Consider the following 20,639-nt stretch of genomic DNA (forward strand, 5'->3'; position numbering starts at 1 on the left):
TTTTTTTAAACCCTTACCTTCCATCTTAGAATCAATACTGTATATTGGTTCCAAGACAGAAGAGTGGTAAGGGCTAGGCAATGGGGGTTAAGTGACTTGCCCATGGTCACACAGCTAGAAAGTATCTGAGGCCAGATTTGAACCTTGGACCTCTCATCTCTAGGCCTGGCTCTCCATCCACTGAGCCACCAAGCTGCCTCCAAGAGAACATTCTAAACACAGAAGATGGACTGAGAAAATGCTCCCAGCAAGAAGATGGGAGTTTTTAGTTAGTTAGTTAGTTAATTTAGAATATTTTCCCATGGTTACGTGATTCATGTTCTCTCCCTCACCTCCTCCCTTCCCCCTCCCAAAGCCAACAAGCAATCCCACTAGATTTTACATGTATCATTGTTCTATATTCTAATAATATAGAAAACCTATTTCTATATTATTAATATTTGCAATAGATTGATCATTTAAAGTCTACATCCCCAACCATATACCCATCAAACCATGTGATCAAGCAAATGTTTTTCTTCTGTGTTTCTACTAAGTTTGGAGTGTTTTGTCAGAAGAAGAACAAGGAAGCCAAGGTCACTAGATCCAAGAGTACATGATGAGGGGTAAAGCATAAGAAGACGGAAGAGGTGGGGAGTGGGGATGGGAGTGGATGTGAAGATGGAAAAAAAGTTATGAAGGGCTTTGAACACCAAACAGAGGATTTTGTATTTGATCCTGCAAGGGATCAGTAGCCAGCCACTAAAATTTATTGGATGGGAAATGGGGAAGAGTTGACATGGGAATTTTCCCCACATGAATGAAAATAATTTCCATAATGTGAGTTTCCCAACATGAAGGAAATCAAAGGAAGAGATTTTTTAATTAATAATGTATGGCATGAGGTAATGATATTTTGTGACATTTAAGGAAGAATTGTATCATTTGTCTTCAAGGCCTATACCATAAAAAAGAATGTCTTCTACCTTTGCTCATTTCCTTCCATCAATCTGTTCCATTTTAGAAAGATGGTTGTGATTGATTCTTTCTATTTGTTTAATCAAATGGGATTAAACTACTTAGAAAATAAGACTTGGAAAAAGAAGACTGGAAAGTCTCTTTGGGAGATGTACATATATGGTTACCAGTTCCTGGGTCAGATATCCCACACCATAGTGTATAAGAAGAGCTTTACTATTGGTCCTCTTTCTGCACCTGGGAGCCAATGGTCATGTTTGCCCCTAGAGTGTGCCCACACACCTGAATATACTGAGCCCATGCTCTAGTCACACCTGTAGAGACCACCATATTTAATAGTTTCAATAAATCAATGGAAGGAAGCAGCAAAACTAATGTATTAGACTTCTGGTTGCTAGTGATTTATTGAGGATCAAGACAAGGCTCTATTAGCCTGTGATCTATTTCTCTGATAGGCTCTAGACCTGGAAAAAATCTTAGAGATTATCTAATCCAGAGGTTCCTACTCTGAGTTCATAGGTAGATTTCAGGTGGTCTATGAACTTGGATGTAAAAAAATACATCTTTATTTTTATTAATCGCTAACTGAAATTGAGCATTTCTTTGAATCATTTTAAAGCATTACTATCAGAAGGGGCCCAATAGGCTTCACTAGAATTCCAAAAGGGTCTGTGGCACATGCATAAAAAAGGTTAAGATCCCTTGGTATAGCCCATCCCTAGTCCCTCATTTTGTAGATGAGGAAACTGAAACTATCTTATAAAAAGTTATGCAGCAAGTGATTAGCAGAGAATGAATTTGAATCCAAATCTTCTAACTCTAAATACTGCACTCTCTTTATACTCTGCTGATTTCTGCAAATAGTTCATAAAAAATTAACTTTAAATATTACTCACTACTCCTCGTGTAATGAAATTTCTGCTGTGAATTCCATAATCACAAATTTTGGTCTTTAGAAAAAGTCACTCTAAATAGTACAAATACTATTTGGCTTTTACAGGGATTGTGCTCTGGTGCTCCACGGCTAGTCTACTTATTTGTAATTCAAAGCAGGTTATTCCTTTCTACAGATATATAAAGCATTTTCCCTTACCCATAGGCAAGGTTTGAAAATTATACTCTGTTTTGCTATTCCCTGAAGTATTACTAATATAATAATATTCCCTAAAGCATTACTAATAATACTAGTAAGATCAATAAATGAATCATCTCTTAAAATGATTCTCTACTTATATTTGAATAGCTAAGTCTAGTCTATCATGTTACTTTTAGATTCTTTCATTTAGTTGGGTCTTCTCAAAACTTCTCTCCTGCTAACCTTGTGGCTTGAACAAGTCACCAAAAGTCACTAAACTGGCACTTGATTTCCTCATTTGTCAAAAGAAGAAATTGAACTTGATGGCCTCTAATCATGATCCTAAAACTCTATGGCCAGGCATATGAGTGAAAATTCTCTTATATCTTATATATTCAACAGCTTTAACTTTTGGTACTCTGCCCACCATCTCTCATCAATTACTTAGGATGTTTCCCTTTCACAGGTAAGAGGACATCCCTTGTGTGCCTTCTTCAGCCTAAGGGAAGCATAAGGCTTGTCCTTAATTCCATATATTTATTCTCACCAATCACTTTGTCTTGTTATTTCTAATGATAGTAGTAGTAGTAATTGCAATAGTAGTAGTAGTGGTACTATAAATAGTTGAAATAGTAGAAATAGCTGTAGTAGAAATAGTCAAAGTAGTTGAAATAACAGTAGTAGTGTAGTAGCCAAAGAAGTAGTAATAGGAGTAATAGGAGTAGTAAAAATAGTTGAAGTAGTAGTAGTAGTAGTAGTAGTAGTAGTAGTAGTAGTAGTAGTAGTAGTAGTAGTAGTAGTAGTAGTAGTAGTAGTAATAGTAGAAATAGTGGTAGTTGAAGTAGTAGTAGTATTTTTATAATGCTTTAAGTTTAGCAAAATACTTTGCACACATTATCTCATTTTATCATCACAATAAACCTGTGAGATAAGCATTGTGATTCTGTGCACTTTACAGATGAGGAAACTAAGACTTTAAGGGTCAAGCGATTGGCCCAGGGTAGCACAGATGGTCTGAGGCAGCATTTGAACTCTAATCTTTCTGTCTCCCTCTGCTGCCACTAGGAAAGAGAGAATTGGGGTCATTTTCTTTTTTGTTGTTTTGTTTTAAGAGCACTATGAAATAGCAAAGAACCAATTTTGATCAACATAACACTTGTTCCCTAGCTAATCAGTACAAGTTAATTATGTTACTCTTGTCAGGAAAAAGCTTTTACCTTCCAAATGTAATTTTGGCCTTTTATTCTATGACGGGCCACTTAATGAGCCATTTTGAGTTTGCATTTCCCCTGGGTTAATTTAACTCACATCTCCTAAATGACTTCAGAGTTATGGATCCATAACCATGATGTTATCACGCTGTACAGAAAGGCAAAATAAAATGGCAACAAGCTAACTTGCCAGTGGGGCAGTGAGGTGGCTCAAACCCAACCTTAGACACTTAGGCAGTGTCAATTAACTATGTTTGCCTCAGTATCCTCAACCATAAACTGAACTACTACCAGTTCAGAATCTTTGCCCAAAAACCCTGAATGGGGTCATCAAGAATTAGGCATAACTGAAAAAAAAATTGAACAACAAAATTACTAAATCCTTGGGATTCCATTTCTCCTCACATACAGGAAATGTATATTGTAAATAAATGTCCACATTCCTATGGTCTGCCAGGTTTTAGAAATATAACTAAATAATAAACAAAGGGATTGAACTGTGCTTTTATTAATAGAGGGAACTCTCAGGTGAGAAGCTCCTCTACCAGGGCAGTTGGCACTTTCTTTTCAACTTAGAATCTTAGAGAGTTATCTGGAGCATTGAGAGTGAAAGTGACTTGTTCAGGGTTGCACAGCCAGTATGAGACAGAGGCAAGACTTGATCTCAGGTCTGTCCTACTTCCTAGGCCAGTTCCCAATACACAATAGGAAAGAAAAAAGAAGGAAGAAAAGGAGAGAGAGGGAGGAAGAAAGAAAGGAAGGAAGAAAAGGAGAGAGAGGGAGGAAGAAAGAAAGAAAGAAAGAAAGAAAGAAAGAAAGAAAGAAAGAAAGAAAGAAAGAAAGAAAGAAAGAAAGAAAGAAAGAAAGAAAGAAAGAAAGAAAGAAGAGAGAAGAGAGAGGGAGGAAGGAAGGAAGGAAGGAAGGAAGGAAGGAAGGAAGGAAGGAAAAAGAGTCAATGTTTACTTCCCCACTAAGGAAGTCATTCTCACAACCTTGAGGATTCTCTCTCTGTGTACATTGAAATGAAAATGTTTTCTATCTAATGCACTGATGGGCAAACTACTTCCTGCGGGCCAGATGTGGCCCCATGAAATGTTCTATCCAGCCTCGGGACATTATTCCTAATCTGATGAATAGAATGAGTAGGATACAATACACGAAAGAGTTGCCTTAGAAACAGATTGACAGATGAGCATTTCCTTAAAAAGTTTGCCCATCACTAATAATGTATATATTTGAAATTAAATTCCTGCTTTTAAATTCAAATATTCCACATTACTAAACAGCTAATAGAAAGCCAACTACTCCTTCATATGGATTGGACAGGGCATGACATTCATTCATTCAGCCTGTCTATCTGGGATTGGATCAGAGCTCTAAACTGTAGGTGAAAGACTTTAGGAGAAAGAATATTTTGCTACATATTCATGTAAGGATTTTAATGTTCTGTTATAGTTTGAGTCAGAAAAGAGGAGTAAAAAGCAGCAGGAAATAGTAGAAAAAGTCTTCTGGTGTAATGAAAAAAATCAGAGCCACTGGGGTTTGAATCTCAGCTCTGCCATTAATTCCCTTGAGACCTTGGGTAAGCTATTGGCTACTCTCAGCCTCAGTTCGAAAGTTGGGACTAGACGACCTCCAAGGTCCAGTTAAAATTAGGGGAGTTTCAGGTGATGACTGAACAGATTCTGAGCTCTCCAAAAGCTTGCTAGTTTCCTCTGAAATACCCACCACAAATATATTTCTTTATTTGCCCTTTTATAGGAGTTTGTAATGATTGTCGTCTTTGGTTTGGAGTTCATCATCCGTATCTGGTCAGCTGGCTGCTGCTGTCGCTACAGAGGATGGCAAGGAAGATTGCGATTTGCCAGAAAACCATTCTGTGTTATAGGTGAGCATCACAGCAATGATACAGACCATGACAATGGCACCAAGTCCTTTTCTGGGTCTCCCATATTGATACCTATGAAATCATTGAGTGTTTCTGGGCTGCTCCAAACTAAACATTGATCTCAGAATTCCTCTTTACTGTGATAAATGACACAGTATTCTATCTGGCATTACCTAGGATGGATGAATGTCTGATAAGAATGCCCATCAATGAGGATGTTGGAAATATTGGGTTCAAAGGATAACCTTGCATTGACACAAAGAAATATATTCACACTTGGTTCACCAGCATGGTTTAAGGCTATGTGGAGATAAAGAGAAGGATCAGGCTCTTGATGGCTTTAAGGAGTAAGAATTACTTTCACATAGTCCCTCACCAAGCAACACTGTCTGTCTGGAAACCTAGAAATGTGATGGTCTGTACCAGAAGTCACAGAACACAGTTTTGTTGTTAAATTCCTTTGAGAAATAAGATTGGTTGTTGGGTTTTTATTTTTACTAAGCAGTCTTTATTCAATACTTAGACTAGTGCCTGGCATACAGTAGTCCCTAATAAATTTTTTTCCACATTGCATGTCAATATAATTTTTATTATTTATTTTCTGACATTTTGAGATCCATGTTACTCCTCCCTCCTCCTCTCCCCTCCTCCCCAAGAAGGCAGGAAATTTGACATGGCTTATACATATTCTGATACTAGAGTTCCACTAACTGAGGTCCTTCCTCATGTACATGCCCTACTGAGGAACACACGCAAACATATAGGGGAAACCATCTTGGGAGTTAGATTGCCTAGAGTTATATGGCTTTGCTCCCACAAAGATCACTGCCTGGCTTTCTCCTCCCTCTTAATGACACATTCAGTTCTTCAGGAAGATAGAACACTGACCTAGAAACCTGAGCTAGCTCCCTTCTAGAAGCTGACCCCAGGCAATCTCAGAGAAAGAGAAATTCTTGCCAAGGGCTACACATCTAGTCTCTGAAGCAGAATTTGAGCTCAGGTCCACCCTCTCCATTTCTCCTTATCACCACTGCTGATTTAGAACTGGAAGGGATCTCAGAAGTCATCTAAAAGAACCTCCCCATTTTATAGACGAGAAAACTAAGGCCAAGAGAGGGAAGTAACTTGCCCAAAGTCACATAAGTAGCAAGTAGCAGAGCTTGAATTCTAACTTTGCTTCTCTGACTACAAATCCAGGGTTCTTCCCAATAAAGTCATGTAGTCTTCCAGCAATTAAATAATTTTTAGTTATATAAATGGCCTTCATCATTAAGAATAACTCACATTTCTATAGGGATCCTTTAATGTTTCCAAATTGGTTTCCCCTTAGCATTTCTGTAAGGCCATGATTAATCAGCTCCATTTTATAGATGATATACTCGTAAGCCAGAACTACGGGCAGCTAGGTGGTGCAGCGGATAGAGTGCTGGGTCTGGAATCAAAAAGATTCCTCCTTAAGACTTCAAATATGTTCTCAGACACTTCCTAGCTGTGTGACCCTGAGCAGGTTATTTCACTCTGTCTGCCTCAGTTTCCTCATCTGTAAAATGAGTTGGAGAAGGAAATGGCAAACCACTCCAGGATCTTTGCCAAGAAAATGCCAAAAAAGGACACCAGACTAAAACAACTGAACAACAGCAAAACTTGGAAGGTTTTGTTAAGGTTAAACAGCATGATACATTGGGAAGAATACCAGAGGGTAGGATCCAATCCTGGCAAGATCTAACCTAACCCACTGTGTGAACACGGGCCACTCACTTCCCGTTTCAGGGCCTCAGTCTATAAAATAAAAAGTGTTGGCCCAAGGGATCTCTGAAGTACTTTATAATGCCAACATTCTGTCATTTGATCAAATTGACCATTTCTTTTCATTATCTGGCTTCTTTGATATACAAGTATAGGCTTTTCCCCACAGAATGTTTTATTGAGTTGGATCTTTCATGTCAAGATTCAGCATTATTTTTTCAAAGATGGGGGGAGAAAGATAAAAGTCAAAGTGAATTATAAATTATCACAGTCCACAGATGCCTCAGTGGGGCTGGATCTAGGCTGTTTATTTGTCCAAATACCTCTTCTCTCAGAAGATGTGATTCCTTTCTATTGCTTGAGTTGTTATGCTACTTTACGAGCAAACAGGTGGGTGTGGAAATCCTTGATTTTCAGGGGTAGCCCACCCAGAAGCATGTAACTGAAAGGATTTGATTTTTCTCCGCCTTGCTTATTTCACTGTCTCAATTCCGAATCAGCATAAGCTGTGTCAGAGGGCGCAGTAACCTGATGCCAGGCTTCCTCACAAAAAAAAAGTGTTTCCTATTCCCCAAGAGGCCAAAACTAGCCAATCCAGATAACCGATGGGCAGCCAAAATTCACTCAACTTTTACTGTATGTAGAAGGTTTTGTGGATGATTATAGGAATCTCCTGCTCCAGATTTTAAAACCAATTTAAAATTGGTTTCTCTCCAATATCACGGGTTGGGACAGCATTTATTTTGGCATGGGACCTAGAAAGAAAATTCCATCTATAGAAGCCTGCTGCCTTTTGATAACTGCTTTCGGTCAGTGGATGCATCAATTGCCCTTAGTCCTTGAATCTCCTCTCCTCCTGACTCAGAGACTAATGTTTCTTTTTTTTATTTAAACTAAAAAATGGCATCTTATTCTCTTTGATCCATCCCTCCTGTTGGAGGCCCATATGGGTTGATACAGACACGACACTTTGGGTTTCATTTTATGGGGAGATAGATGCAATTTTGAGTTCAAAATACATTGTCTGGTCTTTTCATTCACATAGGGGGTTTTATTTCCATTAAATTAATGGCTTTTCAAAAGGAGTTGGTCATAAAAAATGAAGCCCATTGATAAGTGGTTCAGGAGACAGGACTGGCATTTGAATTTGGGATATCTGTTAAATCTAGCTTATTCTGTATGGTTTCATCAAAAGAGGTAACACTTGTAAAATGTTTAGCCCATAATAGATACTATATTGACACTTATTCCTTAACTCCCTCATGTGGAGTCTAACTAAATTGGTGTAATAATGAGCTATGTTATAATGGAGATTCATATGGTAGGACACAACCTGTCATGAAAGGGATTTGATTAAAGTAATAAAGTATAAGATGAAGTAAATGCTTATAGCAGGTTACACAAATATCACATTCTTACTTAGATTAACTTTTTTCATGGCCATGGTAGAATAAAATTAGATTAATTAATAATGATCATAGCTATGATCTAAGCTTACATTAATATAGTACTATGTTTTAAGGTCTGGATTTATAATTCCATTGGTGTCAGGGACTCTCTCATTCAGGAAACTCCCATTACCAAATTCAAATATTCTGCAATTTATGGTCATAGGGAATTGCCTAGGGCACTCAGAGATTAAGGAGCTTGTCTAAGGTTGCATAGCCACTACATATGAAAAATTAGATTTGAACCCAGGTCATCCTGACTCAAAGGTTGCAGTTCTCTATTCACTATACTCCTCTGAATCTCACCTAGAGTCTTATGGTGTGTTTTTTTTTATTTTATTTTATTTTTCATTTTTATTTTTTATTTTTATTTTGAGTATTTTCCCATAGTTACATGTTTCATGTTCTTTCCCTCTCCCCCAAATCCCCCTAATCCCCCTTAGCCAATGCACAATTCCACTGAGTTTTACATGTATCATTGATTAAGACCCAATTCCATATTATTGATAGTTGGACTAGAGTTATCGTTTAGTGTCTTCATCCCCAATAATATTCCCATCACCCCATGTGATCAAGCAGTTGTTTTTCTTCTGTATTTCTCCTCCCACAGTTCTTCATCTGGATGTGGATAGTGTTCTTTCTCATAAGTCCTTTAGAATTGTTCTGGATCCTTGCATTGCTGCTAATAGAAGTCCATTATGTTCGATTTTACCACAGGCTATCAGTGTCTGTACAATGTTCTCCTGGTTCTGCTCCTTTCACTCTGCATCAATTCCTGGAGTTCATTCCAGTTCACATGGAATTCCTCCAGTTCTTTATTCCTTTGAGCACAATAGTATTCCATCACCAACTCTTATGATGTATTTTTAATGGGTTCTTATTTATCTAAAAGAGCATGGCTTAACACTAAGAACAAATAAGAAAATGGAATAGATGACATCCCATTGGCCCTAGGAATCTGTGGTTTGATGTCCATGTCAGATGTCCTCCTGAACTCCCCTCAGAAATCTTTTAACCTTCCTCAAAAGGAGAATGTCTGGAAGATGATTGTGGCCTATCCATTGATCTATGAATGCATGCATGAAGAATATTACCTTTGACCCAGTAGACAGTTGTTGGCCATTGGTTTATCTTTCCAAAAAATAAAAAATAACTGCAGCCAATAAAGTGACTAGCAGTCCATTTGTGTTGTTAAGCCCCAGAATGATTACTTCACAGTGTAATTGTGCAGAGTGAGATTTTTTTTATTTCTTTTTTTGTTGTATGTAGACAAGAGCCAAGTTTCAAAGACTTTCTGGTTCTCTCTTCCCAGATTGTTCTCTCTACCCAATGATGCCAAAAAGACAGAGCCAAAGTACTATAAGAAATCATTAACTTATGAGAAAAAATATATATTATGATTTATAAAACATCTTTTAGCCATGTTTAAACTTAGTGGAAATATCTATATTCTTTCTTAAAATTAGGAGTTTTCTTTCATGACTCTATTTGATTTACCTCCCTGTGTATTTGGGGGAAGTGGGAAGTCTACTTTAAACTCATAAGAACCTGTCTTCAATAAAAGAACCTCCTTCTTATATATTTTTTCTTAAAATTAGGAGCTTTCTTTCATGACTCTATTTGATTTATCTCCCTGTGTGTTTGGGGGAGGTGGGAAGTCTACTTTAAACTCATAAGAACCTGTCTTCAATAAAAGAACCTCCTTCTTATATCTTATTTCTTATATATTTGTTCAATGTACATTTCTCTCGGCATGGTAGTAATGCTATTTTCACAGCTATAGGCATTGATCATTATACTCCTGGCTGGCAGAATATCCTTGGTTTAGCACTTAATAATTACTACCATATTGTCCTCAAATTACCTGGGCTATCTACCTGTGCTATAAACATTTGGAGATTACCTTTGCAGACTGACACGATTCAGACTAGTAGCCAAAATGGTAAAAATGTTCTGATTGTCCCACAAAAGTGATTTCTTATTCCTCCTCCTTTCTAGTTTTCATTAATGACCTTCTAGTGAATAGCAAGTGGTACTAAAGACTGCTACTTAAATTATAGTAATGAGACTTATCTGTCAGAAAGTCTAACAAATTATTTCTAGCAGTGACTCCTTGGACCCTTTGGTGTCTTCTTCTGAAGAAAGCTATATTTGTGCATCTTTTTTCAGTCCTGCAATGCTTCCTGGGAAGCATAAGTCATCAGTCTGATATTATTCATGAATCTATACTTGGAATTATACACACATTCATACACTCACACAAACACACTACAGATATATATACATACATATATATATACATATATATATATGTATATATATATAATCTCTTTCATTCCTTTTTTAAAAGCTTTTTTAAAACAAGTTGATCCCTGAATAGGAGTGAAAGGACAAATCACAAGAGAGGTATTTCTCTCTCAAGTATTTTCCTTTGAAGCTTAATACCAGCCCTTGCAGAAAATGCCAATAACTATTTTGTTTAGGAAAAGAAAAAATCACAAGCCAGACTCTTAGCTTTATTAACACCAAGAAGTGAAGTGACTAACTGTATTGTAATCATCTGCACCCCTATACCAGTCCCAATCAATCAGTTTGAACTCATCTTAACAAGAAGACAACCGCCCATGTATTTAGAAGGTAGATCACTGGAGTTCCAAAATTGCCCCTTCAGTTTCTAAACTGATACTCTGCCATCATAGGCATGTCCCTAAAAGAGTTGTTAAAAAAATTATATTCATTTTTTGTCAATATCTTGTCTCCTCCATATGATTTTTAGAGTACCGTATCATTTCCTCTATGGCATATTTCTCATTTTTTGTTTGTTTGTTTTGCCCAGTGTAACTTTACTTTTTTTTTTTATTTTTAGAATAATTTTCCATGGTTCCATGATTCATGTTCTTTCCCTCTCCCCCAAATCCCTCCTCCCTCCCCATAGCCGACACACAATTCCACTGGGTTTTACATGTATCATTGATCAAGACCTAATTCCATATTATTGATAGTTGCACTAGAGTGATTGTTTAGTGTCTACATCCCTAAGAATATCCCCATTAGCCCATGTGATCAAGCAGTTGTTTTTCTTCTGTGTTTCTCCTCCCACAGTTCTTCCTCTGAATGTAGCTAGCGTTCTTTCTCATAATTCCTTCAGAATTGTTTTTGATTATTGCATTGCTGCTAATAGAGAAGTCCATTATGTTCAGTTGTACCACATTCTATCAGTCTCTGTGTACAATGTTCTCCTGGTTCTGCTCCTTTCACTCTGCATCAATTCCTGGAGGTCATTCCAGTTCATATGGAATTCCTCCAGTTCATTATTCCTTTGAACACAATAATATTCCTTCACCAACAGATACCATAATTTGTTCAGTCATTCCCCAATCGAGGGACATTCCCTCATTTTTCAATTTTTTGCCACCACAAAGAGCACGGCTATAAATATTTTTGTACAAGTCTTTTTCCCTATGATCTTTTTGGGGTATAAACCCAGCAGTGGTATGGTTGAATCAAAGGGCAGACAGTCTTTTATAGCCCTTTGGGCATAGTTCCAAATTTATGGCATATTTCTAACTCACGTTTTTCTTTAATTCAAGGGGTCCAAAACCTGGAAACACGTGCAAATCAACTCTACAAGTTTGTCCAAATTGATCATTTGTGGTTGATTCCTAATCTTCCCATGGCAAATAGAATGTTTTATCAGAATCATAGAATTTCTGTTGAAAGGGATCTCAGTAGCCATCTAATCAAATCCTTGCCTGAAAGGAATTCCCACTTTCATGGATCTGGCAAGATCAGCCTGTGTTTGAAGACCTCCAGTGAGGAAGAACCCTTTACCTCCTAAGGCAATCCACTTTCTACTTTTGAACAGTTCTATTTGTCAACACATTCCTACAAAGACTAACTCTTCTACTTTTGTCCATCTCCTTCCATCTAGCCTAATAAAGGGTACTCTAGACCCTTTACCAACCTTATTATCTTCCTCTGGATATTCTCCAATTCATCAATGTCTTTCTTAAACAATGACATCCAGAAATGAGCACAATATTCCAGAGATGTTCTGATGAAGAGAGAGAACAGAATAGCTATTGCCTTTTTCATTTCTGAAAGCTATCCCTATCTTAGTGCAAATCAAGATGAATTTGTTTTCCCTTTCAGTCAAAGTAGCCATTCCAAAAAAAATTTCTTTAAATCATGCAACAGAAGAAACATAACCATGTTGGCTGTGGATAAAGCATGAATTAGCCAACCCTTAACCTGCATGGATAGTCAGGAAATTCTGTCTACTTAGTTGTTTGTATTACTTTTGAATTATATTAAATGATATCCACAGCTAGTAGGAAATCTTCAATGAATCTCTTTAAGAAAGAGAAAGAATAATAGGTCTGAAATCTGCAGACATGCTACCGGATATATATTTGGTATCTGTGAAAGTAACAGAATTAGTTTGCCCATCGCTGCCATCTGCCTTGAAAGAGAAATAGGGGAAAAAAGCAATAGCCCAACTTTTAGTTACCTTGCAGTTCCTATTTACACTTGAGGCTCCTAAAGTGTTGCCCCCAGGGAAACTGCTGTGGAATAACCACAAAATGAGTTCCTGTGTGCTCTTTACTACCTCCTTGGATGGAATCCAAAATAACCCTGTTTTATACTAAAATTCACCCAGTAATGAACACTGCTACCACTGACTTCCAGCATACTTCCTAATTGGCCAGATTGCCCAGAACAAGAGAACCTCTCCTTGGGAATACTTTGGAATGCTTGTTAGTTCTTAAAGGCCACTGAGATGCCTTTTTAGGAAATTATTACTCTGGTGCACTGAATTTGAACTCATGAGTAGCCTGAACACCTGGCATAATCTAGGAGAATCCATAGTGTGCTCTGCTTCCAGCAAAAACTTTGGACTGTTACTCTAAGCTTAAAGTTATCTGATTTTACTGATTAATTATCTTTTCTATTGATATAAGCTTATTTTTTTTTAGGATACTATGCTTTGTCTATTACAGGGGCCATTTTACAAATTTATTTAGGTTTAAAAAATTAGGTGGAATAATTAGATACTAATGCATTCCTAATCCAAAAGAATTGGTTCCTTAAATATTAATAAAAGAAACAGCATGGTGTAATGGCAAGAATGTTGGACTAAAAATCAGGAAACCTGAGTCTGAGTCCAAGTTCCTCTACAAGCTAGCTGTGAGTGTGTCAAATCATTTAAACTGTCAATGCCTGTTTCCTGGCCCATAACATGAGAAGGCTGGACTGAATATTCTCTAAGTTTCCCTCTGGTTACAAACTCTATTATCATAAATTATTAGAAAAGGCTACAAAATAAACATGAAAAATGCTAAATGCATCCAACATGAGTAAACAAAAAACATTCAAAATAAAAAAAACACATTTTCTCATCTTGCTTTTGGCTTCTGAATTCTCCTTGAAGTCATTTTTCTCAGTGTCTCTACTCTGCCACCAACTAGCAGCTCTGAAGCCTTGAACAAATTATTTTGCTTCTCTGAACTTTGGTTTTCTTACTGGTAAAATTGTGAAAACAGAGATTCTTTCTAAGACTCCTTTCAATAATATAGTTGATTCTGATTTAATTCATTCAGTAAACATTTATTCATTGCCTACTGTATTCAGTCCCAACCAAAACCCCACCTTCTCTAGGAAGCTCTCCCTAAATCCTTCTTAATTCTATTGCCTTCCCTTTGTGAATTATTTCCTATTTATCCTGTATGTAGCTTGCTTCGTATATATTTGTTTATATATTGTCTTCCTCCACTAAACAGTAGGTTCCGGCAATAACTGTGGTTTTGTATCCCTAGCACTTAGCATAGTGCCTGACATGTGGCACTTAATAAGTGTTTATTGACTGATTGAATGGTGCTAGATACTTGAGGAACATATACAGATTGGATAAGAACAACCCTGTTCTATCGGAGTTTACAGACCAAAAACATGCATAATCATACCACCAAATAATATTTGATAACTACATGAGAAATTTGCAAAGCATATGCTTCACTTTGACAGAGTAACTCATTCATTAATTCATCCATTTAACAACTTTTTATTAACTGCCTAAGACATTGCATTCAGCAACAAGGGCAAAACTAAAACAACTTAAAAATAATGAGAGCTTCTCATGGTGCCCACAGTCGGGCTTAAGTGATATGGCATATGCATAAGCATGCAATACTACAACCAAGTTTACATTAATTATATAAGCTCTATGTGATGTCTAGAAAAAGAACATAAGTGTTTTAACAAATGCTTGTTGACTGACTGATTTCTAACTAAAGTAATCAGGATAGTCACTGAGCCGGGGTTTGAAGGATAGAAAAGATTTTTTAAAAATGAACATAGTAATGCCAACAGAACTAGATTCCCATAAATATTTCTCAATGGGTATTTTCTCCGAAGATAACTGAAATGTGGAAAGAAATTTTAATCTCGTTGATCTCTTTATTTTGTTCTCTATGTGTAGAGCAGTTTAAGATACTGCATATACAGTCCACATTCATGCTGTTGTTATGATTAAAATTATTACAAGAGACTGATTTGGGGGTAAGGACATAAGCTTATTGATTATATCAGGTTTATTGGTTAAACCAGCATCAAAACCAATAAAGTCATATAGGCCTCTCTTTGCTTTCTCTTGACTAAGGACAACCGAAGCTGGGAAAGGCAACCTAATAAATAGATTTTTTGTTTTTTTTGTTTTTTTTTTAAACCCTTAATCTCGGTGTATTGTCTCATAGGTCGAAGAGTGGTAAGGGTGGGCAATGGGGGTCAAGTGACTTGCCCAGGGTCACACAGCTGGGAAGTGGCTGAGGCCGGGTTTGAACCTAGGACCTCCTGTCTCTAGGCCTGACTCTCACTCCACTGAGCTACCCAGCTGCCCCCAATAGATTTTTTTTAGATTATTTTTCAGCCCCTCCTTTGACCATTCCTAGACATCATTAATTGAAATTTTTTTATTTTTTAGAAAAATTTTCCATGGTTACATGATTCATGTTCTTACTTTCCCCTTGATTCCCCCCCCCAAAAAAAAAACCTCCCCCATATCCAACACTGCATTTCCACTAATTTTAACATGTGTCATCTTTCAAGACTTATTTCCATATTATTGATAGTTGCATTGGTGTGGTCCTTTCGAGTCTACATCCCAAATCATGTCCGCCTCAACCCATGTGTTCAAGCAATTGTTTTTCTTCCATGTTTCCACTCCTGCAGTTCTTCCTCTGAATGTGGGTAGCGTTCTTTTCCATAAGTTCCTCAGAACTGTCCTGGGTCATTGCATTGCTGCTGGTACAGAAGTCTATTTCATTCGATTGTACCACAGAGCATCCATCTCTGTGTACAATGTTCTTCTGGCTCTGCTCCTTTCACTCTGCATCAGTTCCTGGAGGTCTTTCCAGTTCACATGGAATTCCTCCAGTTTATAATTCCTTTGAGCACAATAGTATTCCCTCACCAGCATATACCACAATTTGTTCAGCCATTCCCCAATTGAAGGGCATACCCTCATTTTCAAGTTTTTGTCACCACAAAAAGCACGGCTATAAATATTTTCGTACAAGTCTGTTCATCTATGATCTCTTTGGGATACAAACCCAACAATGGCATGGCTAGATCAAAGGGTAGACAGTTTTTTATAGCCCTTTGAGCATAGTTCCAAATTGCCATCCAGAATGGTTGGATCAGTTCACAACTCCACCAGCAATGCATTAATGTCCCAATTTTGCCACATCCCCTCCAACATTCATTACTCTCACCTGCTATCATTTTAGCAAATCTGCTAGGTGTGAGGTGATACCTCAGAGTTGTTTTGATTTGCATTTCTCTAATTATTAGAGATTTAGAACACTTTCTCATGTGCTTATTGATACTTTTGATTTCTTTATCTGAAAATTGCCTATTCATGTCTCTTGCCCATTTATCAATTGGGCAATGGCTTGATTTTTTATACAATTGGTTTAACTCCTTGTATATTTGAGTAATTAGACCACTGTCAGAGTTTTTTTGTTATAAAGATTTTTTTCCCAATTTGTTGTTTCCCTTCTGATTTTGGCTACGTTGTTTTTGTTTGTACAAAAGCTTTTTAATTTGATATAATCAAAATCATTTATTTTACATTTTGTAATTTTCTCTAATTTGAAGACAATGACAATGATGAGACTTCTTACCCAAACCTATGGGATGCAGCCAAAGCAGTTCTAAGAGGAAAATTTATATCACTGAGTGCATATATTAACAAATTAGGGAGGGCAGAGATTAATGAATTGGGCATACAACTTAAAAAACTAGAAAATGAACAAATTAAAACTCCTCAGATGAAAACTAAATTAGAAATACTAAAAATCAAAGGAGAAATTAATAAAATCTAAAGTAAAAGAACTACTGAATTAATAAATAAGACTAGAAGCTGGTATTTTGAAAAAAACAGATAAAATAGACAAAGTACTAGTCAATCTAATGAAAAAAAGGAAAGAAGAAAACCAAATTAACAGTATCAAAGATGAAAAGGGAGACCTCACCTATAATGAAGAGGAAATTAAGGCAATCATTAAAAACTATTTTGCCCAATTATATGGCAATAAATATAGCAATCTAGGTGATAAGGATAAATATTTACAAAAATATAAATTGCCTAGATTAACAGAAGAAGAAATAGAATACTTTAATTGGTGATAATTGTTTAAGAGGTGGTCCATCAACCTATCCACCTTTTCCCCACCTGTCTCAGTGAATAGGTCACACAAACCAGAAAAGAACCCTTGTCTCCTTCATTCATTAATCACATTAATCAAATTCTGTTAAAAAGGAAGACATTCCTTGGGATTCCCAAGAACAAAGAAAATGCAAAAAGTAGCAGACTTTATAGTATCTCTGACCCAGATACCAGACATGGGAATACACAGAAATTCTCCCTAATATATAGGAATTAATACAGTATGTGAGAAATAAATTCTTGCACTGCACAATGACAAAAGAGCCTCTGGACACTGACCTCTTCTCGCCACAGGCTGGCTGACTGAGCCTGTTCTTGTCGGACCTTGGCAAAGGATCAAAGTGTATCCTGATCCCTGGAGGCACAATAATGTCACAGAACCTCAACTCAAACCTGTTATTCAGGAATGCATGTGATTTATCCTGCCTGACTTTCCTGCATTCATGAAAATGAATTACTACATCAGCCTTTCACCAAATCTTGCCATGTAAATTTCCAAATCTATTGTACTGATCCTTTCTCTCCATGCACATAGCTACTACCTTGGTTCAAGCCCCCACAGCTTACCTACACTATTTCAGTTGGTCTCTCTGCCTCAGGTCTCTCCCTACTTTAGGACATCCTTCTTACACTGCTGCCAGGGTGTATAATTTTCTTTAAATGTAAATATGATCATCAGATGCCTCTATTCAACCAACTTGAGTGGTTTCCTATTGCCTTTAGGATAAATATAAATTTCTCTGTTTAGCACAAATTGTCCCCAATCTTCCTTTCCAACCTCAATGGACCTTACTTCCAATTCCTACATCCTCCAACTCAGTCTTTACTCTATTTCTCATACATGGCATCATCTCCTATTACCATGTCTTTACATTGATTCTCCCACATGTTAATAACATAATCCCCTCCTTAGCTCCACCTCATAGTGTCTCTCTTTCTCAACAACTCAAGGCATAACTAGGTGAAGATGAGAGGTCCTGGGTTCTAATCTGATCTCAGACACTTTCTAGCTAGGTGACCCTACACAAATCACTTAATCCCAGTTGCCTAGCTTTTACCAGTCTTCTGCCTTGAAAAAGATCCTTTTTATGGTTTTCCCCTTTACATTTATGCAATATATTTATAGATGTACTTGTGATGTCTCTCATTAGAACAGAACTCTTCATGACTAAGGATGATTTCATTCATTGTAATCCTAGAACAGTGATTGGCATATAGCATGCTTGATTGATGGAGGTTGACCTTTGTATTATTAGCATCACCCTAATAGCTAGCGTGTATATAGTGTATTCAGATTGCAAAGAGATTAACAAATAATCTCTCATTTTATTATTACAATAGACTAGCCACATTCAAATGAAGAATTGTGGGAGGAGAAACACAAAGAAAAAAACAACTGCTTGAACACATGGGCTGATAGGGATATTATTGGGGATGTAGACACAACGATAACTCTAGTCCAACTATCAATAATACAAAATTAGGTCTCGATCAAGGATACATGGAAAACCCAGTGGAATTGTGCATCAGCTAAGGGGAGTTAGGGGGGCTTGGGGGAGAGGGAAAGAACATGAAACATGTAACTAAAGGAAAATATTCAAAATAAAAAATTTTAAAATTAAAAAAATTATAATTACAATAATCCTGAGGGCTAGGTATTATTATTATCCCCATTTTACAGTTGAGGAAACTGAGGCAGGCAGGTTAAGTAAGTCATCCAGAGTCACACAGCTAGTAAATATCTAATGCTGGATTTGAACTTGGATCTTCCTGAATGGGGCAGCTGGGTTGCACAATGGATAGAGTACTGAGCCTGGAGTTAGGAAGACTCATCTTTCTGATTTTAAATCAGGTTTCAGACCCTTAGTAACTATGTGACCCTAAACAAATCACTTACTCATGTTTGCCTCAATTTCCTCATCTGTAAAATGAGCTGAATAAGGAAATGGCAAACTGTTCTAATATTTTTGCCAAGAAAACCCCAAATGGGATTATGAAGAGCTGGACACAACTGAACTTCCTGACTCCAGGTCTAGCACCCCCTCCACTGTGTCACCTAGTTGACCTTTTCTTTTTCAGTGATGGGCAAACTTTTTAAAGAGAAGGTCAAAGGAAAAGAAATGCTCATCTATCAGTCTGTTTCTAAGGCAACTCCTTCAAAATTTCATTGTATTGTATCCTACTCGTTGTATTCGTCAGATTAGGAATAATGTCACACAGCCTCATAGAACATTTCAGGGGACAGCATCTGGCCCACAGGCTGTAGTTTGCCCAACACTGTGATGTTTACCCTACTAAGCCCAGTAAGAAATAAAGTGAGAAAATTCATTTGAGGAATTGGCTTTATAATTTATTTTTTGCATAAACATATAATATGTTATATAATTATAATATACAATATATAAGTATAAATAAAATAAACTATGAATTTTATTACTTACAATGATAAATCATATTTATATAAATGTGGTTTCTGCTCTCATTCTTTAGAAACCTTCCCTGTATTATTAGGTACATCATCCTTAGAATTCCAGGGAAAAAGAATGAAGACTAAACTACCCTATCTCTTCAAGCAATGCCTCAATCAAGAAAAATAATTCCCCTTCTCTAGAGAAGTATGGCCTTTGGAATTTCTGGAATTTTCAGGGAGAATCATTAGTTCATTCAACCAGTATTTACTAAATATTTATGATGTGCCAAGTACTGTGCTAGGTTCTGAGTATACAAAGAAAGGCAAAAGCAGTCCCTGTCCTGAAGGAGTTCATATTCTAATGGGGAAGACAACTTAGCAACAACTATGTACCTACAAGATAAACACAGGATGAACAGAAGGTAATCTCAGAAAGAAGATGCTAACATTTAGAATCATCTCTTCCCATAGGAAGGAGATCCATAGAACTAAACACATCTCTCAACGCTATACTAGAACAGGTCATCAGCACAAGAGCAGGAGTCTTTAACCATTTTGTGTATGTTAAAAACTGCTTTGGCAGACTTAGTGAAGCCCACAGACCCCTTCTCAGAAGATTTTTGTTGGCTACTTTCATAATATCACCCAACTCTACAAGATGAAATGATTAAATGAATATTAGGAATGGGTTACTAAGACACAAGGAGACTTTGTGTTATTTAATATTGATCGTCATTATTGCATTGATTTAGCCTTTTGTTTTGTAGTCTTTATGTTTATGTTTTCTTGGTTACCTTGGTGAACTTAAATCATTTCTCTCAAAATTAGTTCATTGTGAGCCCTCTAAAGAGAATGATTTATAACCTGCTTAAAAATTCATGGAAATTAAAAGGAGGAATTGAGGAAATTGAGGGAATTAGAATAACAAATTCTTAATTGTAGGAATTGAGTGAACCATACTGACTCCATCTTATGACTTAATTCTAGAGCTAGCTCAATTCCCTTTCTATTTAGTTCTAGGTCTAATCCAGTTAACATCTTGTGAGAAAAGTTTATTCAGTTGCGAGAATTGGGAGAAAATCTTAATTGTATCGTTTGAATCTAGCCCTATGTGTCTTGGAAATTGGACCACCTCTATCAGCATTTTGGTGACTTTTAACTTAAAACCTACGTTATACT

The 20,639-nt window shown here is 36.8% G+C and overlaps 1 protein-coding gene across 5 annotated transcripts in view; it reads left to right on the forward strand.

Annotated features, from left to right (window-relative positions):
* Nucleotides 1–20,639, forward strand: part of KCNQ5 (potassium voltage-gated channel subfamily Q member 5) — a 705,402-nt gene that overhangs the window by 512,538 nt on the left and 172,225 nt on the right. For all 5 annotated transcript variants that reach the window (XM_044676058.1, XM_044676060.1, XM_044676062.1 and 2 more), the window contains exon 3: nt 5,005–5,131. In XM_044676058.1, coding sequence (XP_044531993.1) covers nt 5,005–5,131 — 127 coding nt within the window. The remainder of the gene's footprint in view (nt 1–5,004; nt 5,132–20,639) is intronic.

Source organism: Gracilinanus agilis, chromosome 4, assembly GCF_016433145.1.
Source record: "Gracilinanus agilis isolate LMUSP501 chromosome 4, AgileGrace, whole genome shotgun sequence".
Lineage (NCBI taxonomy): Eukaryota > Metazoa > Chordata > Mammalia > Didelphimorphia > Didelphidae > Gracilinanus > Gracilinanus agilis.